Source organism: Myripristis murdjan, chromosome 6 (genome assembly GCF_902150065.1).
Source record: "Myripristis murdjan chromosome 6, fMyrMur1.1, whole genome shotgun sequence".
Lineage (NCBI taxonomy): Eukaryota > Metazoa > Chordata > Actinopteri > Holocentriformes > Holocentridae > Myripristis > Myripristis murdjan.
The window spans coordinates 6976145-6991966 of NC_043985.1; the positions used below are offsets into that span (position 1 = coordinate 6976145).

Here is a 15822-nt window from a genome sequence, read left to right on the forward strand (position 1 = left end):
TCAGAATTCTTCACACTTACAACTGAGTACAAGTTCATTGCTATTAGGTTACAAAAACAGGACCATGGAATACAGCTAACACTGTTTCAAAATGGCGATATGTCTCCCCAAGAATTTGTTTAATAGGGTGTCTATGGCTAGAGAATTATATATGTAAATGTAATATTTTAACACCTTTATAAAACAAATTTGAATTAAGTGCCAGAGGTTATGATGACTGTATTTTTGTTGTGTGACCTTTGACATTTTGGCGATGACACTTTCAGTGGATTCGTGCTGTTCTGCGTGAGCTGTACGCCATGCTGAGGAGAAGTGAGACTACACGGTTGCTCCTGTCAGTAGCCTGTTAAAACGTGGCAAAACCACTAAACTGAGGCACAAATCCTACTTTGCACAGGTTGCAGACACTGTTCCTTGTTGTCATAATGTTTACTACAATGTGTATATGCCTTTTTTTTTTTTAATCTCGATCTCGATCTCAAGCTAAGCAGGCAGAACTCGGGGATAGTTTCTCCAATGCTTTCTGCTGTTCTTTCTTTCTTTAAAGGTGTGCATGTAGAAGCCTGCTTGTGTGAAGCTGCTGTACTGATATTATGTTTTAGTGCCTTGTAGAGTTTTCTGTATCTTCATGTGTTGTTCAGATGGTACTGGCATACAAAGCAGCAGCTGAGACTGGAATGCATAGTCCTAATGCTTTGTCACCACACAAATATCAGCAAAGAGATCATCATTACTTAAAGCCCTCTGCAGTCAACTGAAAAAAACATTATTTGATGAGAAAGTGCCTTACATGTGCATCATAGTCTCAGCTGGCTCAGGCTGTTCTCAGGCCAGTCTCCTGTGCATCACATGGACGTAACAGGAATTCTGCATTGAATTGATTATTTCCTCTACTCCACAAACCAGGAAGGGACCAATCAAAGACAAAGGCGGGCTGCATGCAAAATTAAGGAATTACAGAGCAAGACCTTAGAGTAGCTTTGCTGTTTGGGAGAGAACAGCGCTTTATTGACATGTAGTTCAATAACTAGAAGAGACGTCATTCTGCTTGGGGTCAGTGGAGAACTGTTACAGTCACTGTGAGTAGGCTGTGACAAGTGACAAGCTGGAAGCTATTTAATATGGCTGAAGTGAACTGTTCTGTGGTCATAAATAACATCATAAATAATAAGAACATTATCTAATAAAACAGAAATAAACATAACACAATTCAAGTTGGTCAACACTAATCCCATTTCCCGTCCATACGCATCAGTCTGCTCTGGCCAGTTGATATTCAGTCATTTACAAGAACCCTCCTCTGTGAAAACTCAGTGGATATCATAAACATACACACCTTTTCATTTTCTTTATAGCCTCGAGACCTGACATTAAAAAACAAAACAATAACCCATTTGCATTTTGGTTGAGGGTGATCAGGGCACCAGAGGAAAGTTACCAAAAACGACAGGGTGAATTAAAAGGGGAATGTGTTACAATTCCTCTTTGTGGGAGTGCAAGGAAACATCTTGAGGCTACTAGAGCTGAAGGAATGCATGTTCTTGGTCGCATGAATGTCCTTCCCAAATTCAATGACAAATGGCCCAGTAAACTTAAAAGATATCAACTTGGCACTGAGGCCTACGGTGATGCAAGAGGAAAGGTCTTGATGATGGCAAACCGGACATTGGGGCATGCTCTTGGTTGTATGAAGTGCACATCAAATTTCATGGAGGTCTGCTCAGTGGACTTTGAGGTATGAAATCTGATATTTGGTCCAGCAGAAAAAGGTTGCACGGTCACCACTATCAGGAGAAGTCTTCCTCTGAGGAGTATGAAAGCACACTAATCAACTAATTAGATTTTGTGACATCTTGCAGGCTATACAAGCAGACGTGTTCATCTGAGACAGTCTTCCGGGTACACATCTATCAAAGGCAATCGCAGGGAGTCAAATCTGACATTTTGGCCAAAGGGTGGTGCTGGGGGAAAGGTCATAGGCTCACCGTAACTGACAGGGGTCATACTCTGGCTAGCTTTAATGTGCTTACCAAATTTGTTGTGGAATTACATACAAGCCATATTTATGTCTGATCAGGGCACCAGAGGAAAGGGACATAAAGACACCCAGACTGACAGGGTTCATCCGGTCCCATCATGCAGGGAAAAATGTCTCATTATCTCAGGAAATCAAAGGAGGAATTTTTGCTCTGAATTCCAAAAGATATGTTTGACGCACTGGACACATAGTCCCTCTCTCTCAAAAGAACACAGTAGCTATTGTTAACCATGCAGATCAAATTTGGGGGTTTACTGTTCCAGATAACAAGATATTTAGAAAATTCATAACTGAGACTCTAAACTGTCTTCCTGATATAACGACAGCAAAATGCTTCTACCAAGTGTCAGCTGAAGATGTGCACAACTCCAAACACAAGGTGGATTAGTATTCTACATCTATTACTTTGTCAGATTTGCATTTTTACTGATTTTACAGGTAATTTTATCCAAATAAAAGGAAAAAAAATCATCTCAGGTCTCGAGTCCCCAGAAGCTGGAGAATTAGAAAAGGTGGGCAGAACTCTGATGTCCACTGCATTTCCACACAATTCCTTTTTTATTTAAAAAAAAAAAAAAAAAAAAAAAAAAAAAGGCAGGCAGCATGTAGTAAGTTGTTGTCTGGTGCATTCTATTTTTGTTTTTTACTTACTTGTGCTATACTACTCCATAGCCATTAGTAATACTGTACTTACTCAAGTAACACAGAGAGTTTATCAAATAAGCAACACTGTAGGTGAATGCAGCTGAGATGGTAACCATTCTTAGGGGGTTTCGATTATGTTGGGAGCTGCCTTTAAGCATCGGATACACATGAGCTTTTCTCCTTTTCTAAACCTTAACCATTAATACTAGGAGGATTTTTTTTTTGTTGAAAAACTCCAGACCGCTCTCACTCTGTTCTGCTCCCCCTCCACAGTTTAGAGTTTAAGTCTCTGTGCTGGAGCTCTCCTCTGCTGTCAGGACGTCCTGGAGAATCTTTTGGTAGAACGGTGAGAAGACCAGCTTGTTGAAGTTGACCAGGCGGCAGAACCGGACAGCCAGTTCCTTCAGCTCCTTGCTGACTGGAGCCAGACCTCCTGGGAGAGGAGGAGGGGTCCTCTGATAACTGGATTCCAAGGAAGCCAGAAGGTAGCTTTGGACCCGGGAATCTGTGAGGAGAACAAAAACAGTAGTGAAAACTCATAAAAAGCTATACAAGCAACTGGAAGAATAACAAAGATATGGAATAATGCCTAATGTTATAAAGTGAAGCAGTCATCGGTGTGATTGCTGTTACCCATCAGCTTGCGGACAGTGTTGTCTGGCTGGGCGGTGGCTGAGATCTGGCCCTTCAGAGTGCTCTGTCGGTCAGCAGAGAACGGAGAGTAGCCATGCTGGCTCAAACACTGACTCAGCTCAATACAAAATCTTTCCCCAATGGTCGCCAAGGCCTCCTCCGTACTAAAAGATCTAGGGACAGGCAACAATACAGGATCAAAACAGAGCAGTGCCAATTTGCATTACTAGTTTTGAACATGGCACTAGCAAGCACATTAATTGGATGGATAGATGGATAGACAAATAGAATCTCAGAGCTCAGAACTTAATTTTTGCTTGTCCCTAATCCTCTTTGCAACTTCTTTGCAATTGTTAAAGCAAGCAAACTAAATCTAAAACAATTAAGCAAGGTATTTATTCATCTTGTCGTTTAGGCAGCAACATATACTTGTGTCTTCCCAGGAAAATGAACAAACAAAAAGAATGTGATTATCATGCACACTATTGCTTCCAGCCCGTACAGGCTTACAATACAAAAATAATCTATGGTGAAAAAATTGTCAAGGATGTGCATGCAGTCCAACTGTGAATACGTGACTATATACTCACGCACTTGTAAAAATGTACAAGTCTACGTATGCATTTTCATTTGCGATTGAGCCTATGATGATAATTTCAAAGCAAAATAATTCTTAATGTGAGGTTACCAAGTGTGCTGTTTTTGAACTGCTCTGGGCAAGACTTTTATGCAAAAATAAACCCTCCTCTTCTCTTTGGTAACATGTAACATTTCTAAATAAATAAATAAATAAATAAAAATTTAAAAAAAAACATCACAGACCAACCAGGACTGTGACAGTTTGATGACATCACATTATATGATTTGTTGATACTGAAGTTCAAACAGTTTTCAAGCAGACACCACTCACTGCCTTTCAGAGTCACCAACATACAAAGTTGCCTAGTGAAGCATTCATAGCAATGTTCAAAGCTGCCCAAAGTCATGACATTTCTACTCACGGTGTGTGCATGTCTGCAAGCATTGCGCTGACCGTGTTTTTAAGTGTATCCATCAGTCCCGTCAGGCCTGAGATGGCTTCGCCTGTGGTGGTGTACACGATAAGAAGCAGCGAGGACAGCAGGACTAACCGCTCTGCCTCCTGCTGCATCTCCTGGTACCGAACCTGGTCCATCAACACTGTCTGGAGGGAGAGGAGAGGAGTGAGGGCAGCCGGAATGCAGTTTGTATGTGAGGGTGGGGAGTCCAAAGACAGAGATGACAAAGGGTAAAAGAAAACAAAGTAGAGAAGAAGAACTATAGAGTGTTTAACAGGGCAGCATGCCTGGGCAGCATGGGATTTAGAGGCACTTACCTCAGGGAAAGGGTCTGCAGCATGATCCCACCTCAGCAGGCGCAGGTAGGCCTGATTGTGGACGTTGAGGGGGAGCAGTGATGGAGGGTCAGAAGAGGCTGCACGAGAGCTTTCCACCCCACCCTCTCTTAAGCATCTCACTGTGTCCTCAAGCCACTTCTCAGTGTAGTCTAAGGCATCTGAAACCGAGGGGACCAATTGACTCTGGATACAGCAAATCCTTGTTTTCAACACAACACTTTTGCATCGCTGCAATTTCTTGTTCTCTCTGTATAAACCAGACCTACTGTACTCCCACTGTATTCCAAAGTTCATTCATTCAAGTTCTTTCATTCAGAGCACCACTCTAACACTGAAAAATCACAAGTTGCTTTTGAGGGGAAGGTGGTCAAAACGACAAGAGGTTGTTCTCTAGAGGGAGATGATTGATACTGTGAATGGCTTAGTATACACCCACACAATATTTAACGCTGGCAGCCTGAGTAATACAGCATATGACAGTCTCCTTACTGGGTTGTTTCTCCAGGAACTCCTGGAATTTGTTCCGCTCGTACTCAGCTGACTGCTGCAGCAGATGGGGCCTGATGCTGCTCAGGGCAAAGTTGGCCATGTCCATTTTCATCAGGTCCAGAACGGAGAATATCGCTCTTAGAGAGGGGAGAAGAGGCCGACAGAGACATACAAAAGAATTAGAAACTGAAACTAATAAAAAGACAAGTGTTTTCTCTGAAAATAAACTTACTTGAGTTCTTTCTGTGTCCACGTGATTGGGTTTTGTCTTTTTTTACTGTGTAAAGGCAGCTTACTGCAGAGAGAAAACCTGACCTGACATGCTGAACTGGAGTTAAACTTACAATTTCTGTCCAAGCTGCAGTAAATCTGGAGACCTGGAGGCTCATCTCCAATCAGCTCTCTCAGACAACCTCACCCCAGAGCAAGCTTAATTTTGCAGGGTAATGGATTGAAATCAAATTATGAAATCTAAATATACAGAGACCTGGAACATCAAATACTAAAAATAATCTCTGTTTTGTTTCTCGGCTTACTTGAGCAGAGGCACCATTTCAGTGATCTCCCTTAGCTTACTGATGTCCTCATCTCTGCAGGGGGCGCACAGTGAGCCCATCATCCCCACAATGAACTGGGCCAGCCGACTGATGTCTAGGGACCCGTTTTCAGCCTGCTGCTGGATCAGAGGTAGGTCCAGAACCTCCTCGATGTGGGTCCGTAGGCGTCCATGGCCTGGCAGCAAGAACGACAGCAGTACCTGGATGAGGAGAGACGAGAGGATGATTGCACGCAGGAAGGAAACTAAGGAAAGAATGGGGCAAGGAAAGAGGGAAGGAACAAGCCAATGAGAGTGCAAACAAAGGAGTGAACAAAACAGCAAATGGATGAAGAAGGAAGAAAAGGAAAGAAAAATTGAGCACAGAAGGACAGAGAAGGACACAGGAAGGAGGGAGGGCATTTATATTGTATTTTCAAGCATGGTAAAGGCCTGTGACCACCACCTTCTCAAACTACATACAGCTACAGGATCATGCTTGAAGAGCGTTGCAGACTGAAAAGAGCCACTTGGACCGCTTTACTTCGTGAATATGATAAACCCTGTCTGCCTCACCTCTTTGATCTCAGCTAGCAGTTTGATGGCATGGTTGTACGACGGTGGGTCCCCAGTCAGCTGAGCCTCCAGACAATCCCAGAATGCTTTATGCATGATCTCCTTCACTCTGCGCTCCAAACTGTGCAGGGGCACATAAGATACTGTTTTTACAATGGCAAAAAAAGAATACATCCATCCACCACAGACAACAGACTTTCCTTCGCATAGCGACTTCTGCTGCTTCAGCGTTCGGACATTAGGTCTGATGTATTTATACATCTCTTCTTGATGTATTTCTCTTGCTCCCATATCCAACCACTGCCATCACCACTGAGCTCTTTAAAAATCTCACCTTCCCTCTGGAAGTTCAGCAGGTTTGACTTGAAACTCCTGGTTGACCACAATCTCGTGGGCCAAAGCCATGTTAGTGACTCCTTTAGCCGTCTCCATTAACTCCTCCACAGAGACGAACCTGGGAGGGCTGGCTGTCAAGTACAGAAAATCCATTCCAACAAAAATCATGTATGTAAATCAGTGTATGGCTAGATTAAGTTATAAACCAGAGTAAGAAGGATCTAGTCACTTACATTTACATGCACACAAGAAACCAGATTGCTGTGAGTGCTTGGCTTGTGGCAGGAAATTAGGAGATGTGTGTACTTGTGTTTATGTGCTTATTTATAAGCTTCGCCTCTCCGCTCTGGAGAGAGAGAGGATCAAGCAACGGAAGGTGTGTTTTTTGAGTTAATACAGACATAAAATTAATAGGCATTCTTCAATGACCATGTCAAGCATATGGTTTTTACTCTGGCGGGCATTGTACAGTGTGTGTTTATTGTGTTTATCCTGTCAGTTTCCTTATCCGCTCACACGCACGTGCAAACAGCTGTTCAGAAAGCCGAGTCAGGGTTTACATGGCCCAGTAATCTGTTTTTTCAGTGTAAACACTGTGCCACTTTAGCAACCAGGTTATTTGCCACATAGGGCAGTTATCCGATTTCTCAAATGCCATGTATAAGCAGGGATCCATAAACAGGGCAAGGGATTAAGAGAAATCTGGTTAATGCAGATAGATTTCTGCTAGAGAATCCAGAGGTTTGTGCCCTGTAAACCTTAAGTTGGATTTCTGAACTGGTTATCACTGTGTCCACCAAGACGGACACACTCACTATTAGTCAAGCCTAGTCATGTGCTCGACCTCTTGCCCAGCCAGGATCACCATGTATGAATAGGAATTCAGCATTTTGGCTTTAAAGGAAAGTCTTGCGCTCTCATATGGAATTGTAAAATTCTATCAATGCAGAAAACAATCCAACAGAAGACAAGCAACACAAACAACTCTGTAACAGAAAAGACAGAAACTAAACTCAAATATGCAATGTAACCATGCGTAAAGCATAAAGCTCAGCCAAGAGCAAGACCTGGATATGATGATAAAGAAGACAGCATGGATAAAGGGGCATGGACTGGTTCAGAAGCAACAACACTGCTGTGGTATAAAGCTCCTTCAGGTATAAATATGACAAATATTGTGTTGTAGGGCTCAGTGATATAGATAAAATCTAATATATCTTTCACCCAATACCTTGATATTGATATTGTGATGATAATGTAGGGATGACTGCTGGTGTTTTTATAGCGTATTTAAACACCAGAGATTTTTTTTTAGAAATTATTAGACTATTATTATGAGTAGTAGTGATAGCAGTAGTATTTACTACAAATTCGTTATTATTAAATGGGATTTGATGACCAAGCAGGTAGAGGGAAATAACAGAGCAGCTACAACAGTCCAGTCAGTTCATAAAATTGCTTCCCTTTGCTGTGATGCAAAAATTTTAAATGAGGACAAGTCAACATGTATGCCAAATCATGATAGTTTCATGTCACAATATCGCTATAATCAGAGATGGTTAAACTTTTAACCATCTCTGACATAATATTGATGTATCGCCAAGCTCTATTGTATGAGTCCATAAAAGTGTCCAATTCATTGTCTATGGTGTTGTTCTAAACGCTGTACTCCTGGTAAACACTGAGAGTCTTGGTTCACTGGGTTCTGGCTTTGGAAGAGAGCTGTCTATGTTCAAACTGTGTGTACCAACACACACACACACACACACACACAGTTTGTGTGTCTATGTTCAAACTGTGTGTCCCAACAGAATGAAACGTGGCTTTTTGAACTGACAAGACTTTCCCTTTTCAGCCACTACTCAGGGGAAAAAGCTGTAGGTCTTCCTACACATTGCCAACCTGTTTTATAACTGGCTGTCTAAACAAGGAAAGCAATATGGAGAGGGAAAAGATGCATCTGCATGCAGTGTGCCATTTCTACCTTACTTTGTTGCCTCACACCAGTTCAGACATTGTGCTCAAACAGTAAAGATCCTCTGAGCTCAGCCTGTTGCTCACCTTGTGGAGTGTTGCCTCTGTGCGGGCTGGGAGTGCTCACCCGAACTCTCTTCCTCACCGTCTGCTCAGAGGTGTCCTGCGCCATCTCCTCCTTCAACTCCTTGTCTCCTTCCCCCTCGGGCTGGTCTGTATCCTTGGGCATGCTGGGGGTCAGCAGGGCACAAGAGAGCCAAAGGACGAGCGCGGTTGGTAAAAGGTGAAATCTGCAGCAGACTTGTCAAATCAATGCCTGGTGATCCATTAACCTCCTATTATCTTTGGGGTCAATTTGACCTCATTTAATGCTTCTAAAAACATGATTAAAATTGTTTTGTTTTTGGGGTTTTTTTGCCTTCATATTTCATGACTTTTCCTAATTTAATGGGGACAAGTGGGTAAACATGATATTAACATGATATTAACATGATGCCCGGTTCAGTGTCCTGTACCGGGCTATTTTTGCTTCATAAAACATGAAAAATGTCATCATTTTTCATACATTAGTTTTGATTGTTTTGTACGACACTGAGGAACTATCACATGCCTTTTATAATAGTCAAAACTCTGCCCTCTGCTTTCGGGCCCTCACCAAACACAACCACACCTGTAGCAGTGTGACAACAATAACAGCTGATGTGACATCTGGGAGAAAAAAGCAGGATTCCCACAAGGTTATGTTTTATTTACAGGCTGTTTAGGTGGTCAACAAGACAGGTAAAGTACACAGAGCATGTGGCAGGGAGGTATTTCCTAACAAGATGGTGTGTTGCACTGAGAGGAGGTCTGTGTTCATGTGATGGGTGGGCAGAGTGAGGAGGAGCAGAGGATGACATCACCTCCACAACAACTACAGGGGAGCAGGCTGAACACTGAGGAGTCACAGAGGGAGACAGAACACAGCCTTATGAGTGATAAAAGTACTAACCTTGTGGTGTTCAGCCCCGCTGGGAGAGACGGACCGACTCTGGAGCTCAACTCTCAGCTCCGCTCGGCGACAACACGGCTGTCTGTCAACAATAAAACCGTATGACACAGCTGTTTCTCCTCATAACCCGGCCATGGCGAGGTGAGCGGCGTCAGAGGTTCAGTCACAACTTCACCACCGTCCAACTCTGTCTGGAGAACAAGGGCGACTTTGTTTCATCGCATAAAAGTCGGTATTATTTACGTCGCAGGCGGCTCTCTGCAACTGGGTGAACGAGCGGTGGAGACTCTTCCGGTATTGGGTGGGGCTAAGGTGACGTCAGAGCCTCGACTGAATTCAAGAGAGAATTAACCTGATTTAACTTTAATGTTTTTGTTGTAGAATTAAAATATTATATTGATACTTTAGAGCAAATCACAAATAAGAAATGTGAACGCACACTTCTGCATTTTAAGGAATTATTTTCTGTAACCCCAAAATAATATGAAAACAAAGCACCTTAAATCCTATGTGCCTTTTTTATTTTATTTACACTCATTGTAGCTGTTATTTTTTCAGATATTTGTGAAAACCTTGAATCCTGATTGTCTATATTTCTCTAGATGTCAATAAAGATTTGCATTTAAAAAAAAAAAAGAATTAATCTGATTTTTTTTTTTTTTTTTTTTTAAAGAGAATTAACCTGAATTAGCCTGAACCAAGACTCATACATTTTCCACATCACCCTCTAAAGATGGCCTGTGTTTCACTTGTACCTCAGTGAATATTAAGGGGTTTTTTTTCTTTTAAAGCCTTAGATTTTGTTAAACTGTCTAAACTGAGTGAGTGAGTGTGTGCGTGTGTGTGTGTGTGTGTGTGTGTGTGTGTGTGTGTGTTCCTCTTTTTCTTCTTTTGTTTAATGGCGGGTTGCTTTTCGGTGCATACCGCCGCCTAGTGTAGCCTACTGTTGTATGTAGTATGGGCGATATTTCTTTATCGCTTTACGTAATAATAAAGATAATAATAATTATAATAACTTTAATAATTTTACTTCTGACAGCGCATCAATATATGCTCTGCATTTTCTGTAAAACACCAAGGGCTTTCACAGCTTTCCCCCAATATCAGTGCTTTTTTTTTTTTTTTTTAAGTGCATTTAAAGAATTAAAAGACTATCAAACTTACAAACATTAGAAAAAGCAATAAAATTGTCAACTGTCCTGTGAACTATTTACAGAGGAATAACTTATCTGTTGTTGCTGTATTCATTTTATACTAATGGTATGTATTTTTCCCCATATTGTTTTTATGTTTTTTTTTTTGTTTTTTTTTTTTTTAAATATTTAGTTGAATTTGTACTCCTGTTTCTTTGTACAACATTATGTTGAGCCCATGTCTGTAATATTTGTTTATTTGAATCTGTTTTCAATAAAAGATTAAAAAAAAAAAAAAACCAGCAGAGAAACTAAGATGGTAAATTAGGGCCATTGTAGTGAGAAAAAAAAAAAAAAAAAAAAAGACTGAGCCAGGGGCTGGAAGGTAATATTCTGAGACCAAAACTCTCTGTGATTACAGTCGCAAATTTACAAGAATAAATTAACATTTAAGAGGAAAAAAACTTGAAAATTCTGAAGTTATAAAGCCGCAAATTTGCAAGAATACACTCAGAAATTCTGAGATTAAAGTTGTAAATTTATGAGGGAAAAAATGTAAATCCTAAAATTATAAAGTTACAAATTTGCGACAAAAAACTTGGAGAAATATTTTTTTCTTATGGGATTAAGTTCGAATGCAATTCTGGTGATTTGAGCCCAGAATCACAATATTCCCACATTCCCATCTGGACTTTGAAGAGACATTACCGTGACTTGGGCCGAGTCAGAAGAAAATAGCATTGTGATTCTAGACTAAAATCATCAGGATTATATGATAATAAAATGCAAAACGTGGCGGTAACGCTCCCAGTTTGTCCAGTCCACACTCCCAGTCTGTCCAGTCTGCAGGCACTGTCCTGATAAACTGATGCCGCCTTCAAGAGCACCTTGGAACTTTCAGATTCCACTTTGTCAATTTGGTTCATCTTTACATTTCTATTTAAGCAGGTAAAACAAAACAAACAAACAAACAAAAAAAATCTTTGATAATTTTTGGTGGCTGTTATTTTATTTCAGGGACCACGTTTTTTATAGCAACATCTTTTGAGAGGGAAAAAACAATACTTGGTGTCATGTTGACATTTAATGATTGGTTTAGGCTACCTTAACAAAAATAACTCAGCTAAACGGTAAACAGAGAACAAAAATATGCAACATTTAATTATTCTCATATAAAGTGCATTACTCTCACCATCAGCTGTCACAGAGCCTCCATGGTCTCTATCCCTCAGTCATTACACCCAAGCAAGTTTTTATTTATTTATTATCCATTATATTATATATTATAATATTTTCCAGGCAACACTTCAAGGCAGCATAGTTCGGTGCTGTTGAGGTGTTGATAGAGCCCAACAGGCAAAAAGTAATTTAAAACTACTAGTTACTTTGGCTGTAATTAGAATATTAATTTAGTTTTCCTCAGTCGGACATGGTGTTTGCCAGGGGAACACGTCCATGGTTCTTCTGTAAAGACTGAACTTGTCCTTAAAGGTTAAGGTTAACACTGACCTCCAACTTTAATTATCCTCAGTATCAGGGGGGAAAAACATTGCTGTCTATGTTTTTCCTTAAATTATCCAAACTTCCCGTAGCATCAGTTTGATAGTGTCATATTCAGTGATGTGTGCAATGAATTTACGTTACAAAAATTTATACAGGCCTAACAAGGTGTGACTTTACGCCATAACCCAACAAACTGTTCAGGTGAATAGTTAAACGTTTTAATTTTGTTTTTTGAATAATCCCCTGGTTTGTGGATGTAAAGTCACATGATTGTCTTAAAGGTTACAGCAGGTCATTTTATACATTGATGTCAAGTTTCAAAATATGGTCTTACTACTATGAAATGGCTACTATGGCGGCTAATGTCAACATACATGAATCAAATGTGGCTCATTGAATCCACAAGAGTCTCAGATTTTTCAGTCAAACCTAATTTATGCAACTCCAAGACTGTTTAGGCCTCATTATGGCCCCATTATTATGAAAGTAACACATTTGTCCTGCATGCAAAAACCTTCATGGTTTCTGGCCCAAACTGCATAGGATTAGCATAAGATGGGCATATCTGCAAAGGGGAGAGCCATGGGTATCCATTGAACCCATTTTCATTCAGAGATCTGGAGGTCAGAGGACCCCTTTGAAAATGCCACTTTTTCCCTCACCAAATTTTAGCTGAACTTTGGAGAAATATTTAGTCACCTTACCAACAACCTAGCATGATGTGCTTGGCACTTCCTTAGGTTAAATTATACCAGTATCATACTTAAAATCAATTCAGTAATAATTATAAAAATTAAAAAAAAAAAAAAAAAAAAAAAAAGATTAAAAAAAAATAATGACAAATGATGTTGACATAAATAGAATTTTCCCCACCCTTAGTAAAGAGTAGACCAATATTCAATAGGGTGATTCTCATGAAGCCAACCTAAGCTATGTCTGTGATGATTTTAGTGACATACTCATGAAAACCTGAAATAATTCCATTTTATTTCAAAGTTCACTATGTCTTTCATGTGGCACAGTTCATTTTTTTTTTTTTTTGGCACCAAAATAGTATTTTATATGTTTTTTGTTTGTTTGTTTGTTTGTTTGTTTGTTTGTTTTAACAGAATTTTGAGTCAAAAATTCATTACCGTAATGCATCCTCAGAATAGGCAGCAGGAGAGTAACCAAGGACCGGCTGAGCTGGAGGAGGCTCTCAGGAACCTGAGTGCGACCCCCAAACTCCCAAGGTGAGGTTACACACCCCACACCCACACACTGTAGCTACATTACACACAAAGCAAGGACACAAATCGTGGAAATGCACACATCTACACAGCTGCAAAACACCTCCATTGTTTCATGAGGCTGGTACATGTGCATAACACCATATTAACTGAGCACTGTGATGTGTTACACTGCCTTCAGATACACACAGAAACTCACACACAAATAACTATTACATTAGTGTTTGAACTAGATATGTCGAATTTTTTCAGCAAGTTAGTTTTGATCAACATTGGCTGCAAGAAACTGTGTTGTGAGATGTAAACTCACACCACAGAATAAGAACCCAATAGGTAGACAGACAGACTGACTGATTACTTTATTGATGAGATGATGGATTAATTTATTAATCAAAATTGTCCTCATTGCATTGTTCCTCATTCCTCACTCTACCAACCTAAGCTGGATAAAGGGATTGGGCATGTATGAGTGTCCCGCCTCCTACAAAGAGAATTCTGCTCAGGAGAGAAAGCTGTTGGCCATGGTTGGCCGCTTCCGCTCTGAGTTCGCAGACCTCTTCCCTGACCGAAGGCCTCTGCTGCTCTGTCCTTTCAGTGAGTTTGGTATTAGGGTAAATAGCACAAACACACACAGACATTTGTGGTATCCATTTTCTATCTGCTTCTCTCTAACTCCCTTGTATGTTTGCACTTCCACCTGTTGTGACAGTCATGTAAAGAGAGGAGCCGTTCTCGATCTGCAACACCTACTACAGCTGATTTTACAATGTGCCAGAGAGTGAGCCTGAGTCCCAGAAGCACAACTGCCTCTGGCTTCCACATCAAGCAGATATTCTCCAGTAAACCGCCCACACAGCTTTCTCACTCTCTCTATTACCTGTGTATGTTTTCTTTGTGTTTTTTGCTAACAACCACAAGTTTGTGTGTACAACCCTGCAGCCCACACTGGTGCCCTTTTGTAGCAGCCCTCGGCCTCACGGAAGAAATGCAGGGAGTCTCTGACGGGTGCAACTTCTTTATTTCATCAACTGGCACCGTGAATCTGGACAACACACACATTGTTTCCGTCACAATCCTTAAAATTAGATAATCCTTATATAAATTTGGATTTGCTCATAAACACCACACTTTATACAAGCTAATACACAATCAAACACACATAATTCTTTGAGCTGAAGTTGGCTAAGTAGTTTTAAAAAATAACCATGAGCAAAATCGCATTCAACGGTAGTTCCATTTACAGCAGCATATAATCACACATACTTCACTCTGCCGACCAAGGGTGCAAACAAGCTCCAAGGTGGCGGTCATTAGTTTAAACTTCTTGAAGACTGTGGACACACAAAGGCAGAAAACAAAATACATTTGCAAAATAGTGAGCTTAATGGTGTTTCGTAACACATATTAGTGAATAAAACACCAGAGCTCACAAAACATACCATGCTGGTCTGCTGAGTTGGCACAGGTGGAATGAATGAGCTTCCCTGATTGGCAGACTACATGTGTACATTAAGGCTACGTTTACATGTAGTCAAAAAAGTTTTCGTTTATATCAACCCGCACAAATATGCCGTCAAGCGCCATCATAACTACTCAGTTTACATGCAAACACAAAACGGGAGTTTTCCTAAATCTCCACTCTGGCTGGAGTTTTTAGAAAGAATCATTTTCAGAGGCGAATTTGCCGTTTGTGTGTAAAAGAAGGGCACAAACGAAGGGAAATGTGTATGTGTGTATGTGTATGTGTAAACGGGCCCTTAACCTGTGACTATGCTGCACAGTTTCTGGGGCGGGCACCTTTTCTGAAAGGCCGACTACAACCAAAATGCCAACATACATTCCGGGCTACCAAAGTGATTGTCGGCATATACACTCCCACCAAATCATGTTAAGATGAATAACCTAACAAGGGAATGAATCATACATGGTTTCCAGTCTGTAATAAATGACCATATATAAAAGGTATGAATGAACAACACATACAAATATCCTCCTTGTCTCTTATCTTTAACAAAACAGTGGAACCAGCATTTCTGATCTAAGTGTATCTTTAGAAAGTGACAATTGAGGAGCACCAGCTTTTGGACAGCCCATTCAATGACTGAGAATTTGTAGGAACAGTCTTTTCCTGTCTTTGACTTCCGCTCCCCTATTTGAACCTTGACACTTCGAACACTTCGAACAAGATGAGGTGGTCTGCAGTCAAGGGCTCCAATGATTTGGGATCATTGATCGCATCAACGTTTAATGGGTGACTATTCACAAAAGCCATGGCTTCATAGAACAGCGTTCAAAGCGAGGCATCATCTAGTCGACCTGGACACTGCGCGATTGTAACATCCAGTACGTTGTGCATGGTTTGAAT

General features: G+C 40.7%; 1 protein-coding gene and 1 long non-coding RNA gene across 4 annotated transcripts; both read right to left on the reverse strand.

The window, feature by feature from the left end:
- Positions 1–974: 974 nt before the first annotated feature.
- Positions 975–9878, reverse strand: tcp11l1 (t-complex 11, testis-specific-like 1). Of its 3 annotated transcripts, none has more exons than XM_030054291.1 (10): positions 9593–9878; positions 8689–8831; positions 6626–6758; positions 6292–6412; positions 5717–5937; positions 5181–5317; positions 4671–4849; positions 4318–4499; positions 3317–3489; positions 2965–3188 (listed from the first exon to the last, which is right to left on the reverse strand). In XM_030054291.1, the coding sequence occupies exons 2-10, from the start codon at positions 8828–8830 to the stop codon at positions 2965–2967; spliced, it is 1512 nt and encodes a 503-aa protein (XP_029910151.1). In that variant the 5' UTR covers position 8831; positions 9593–9878. The 3 variants fall into 3 exon arrangements, with proteins under 3 accessions (XP_029910153.1, XP_029910151.1, XP_029910152.1); XM_030054292.1 differs by having other exon boundaries at positions 8689–8891; XM_030054293.1 differs by lacking the exon at positions 9593–9878 and having other exon boundaries at positions 975–3188; positions 8689–8830.
- A 3931-nt stretch (positions 9879–13809) lies between these two features.
- Positions 13810–14938, reverse strand: LOC115360978 (uncharacterized). The gene is made up of 3 exons (XR_003928373.1): positions 14897–14938; positions 14721–14788; positions 13810–14499 (listed from the first exon to the last, which is right to left on the reverse strand). It is a non-coding gene; the product is annotated as an uncharacterized LOC115360978 (long non-coding RNA).
- Positions 14939–15822: the final 884 nt, after the last annotated feature.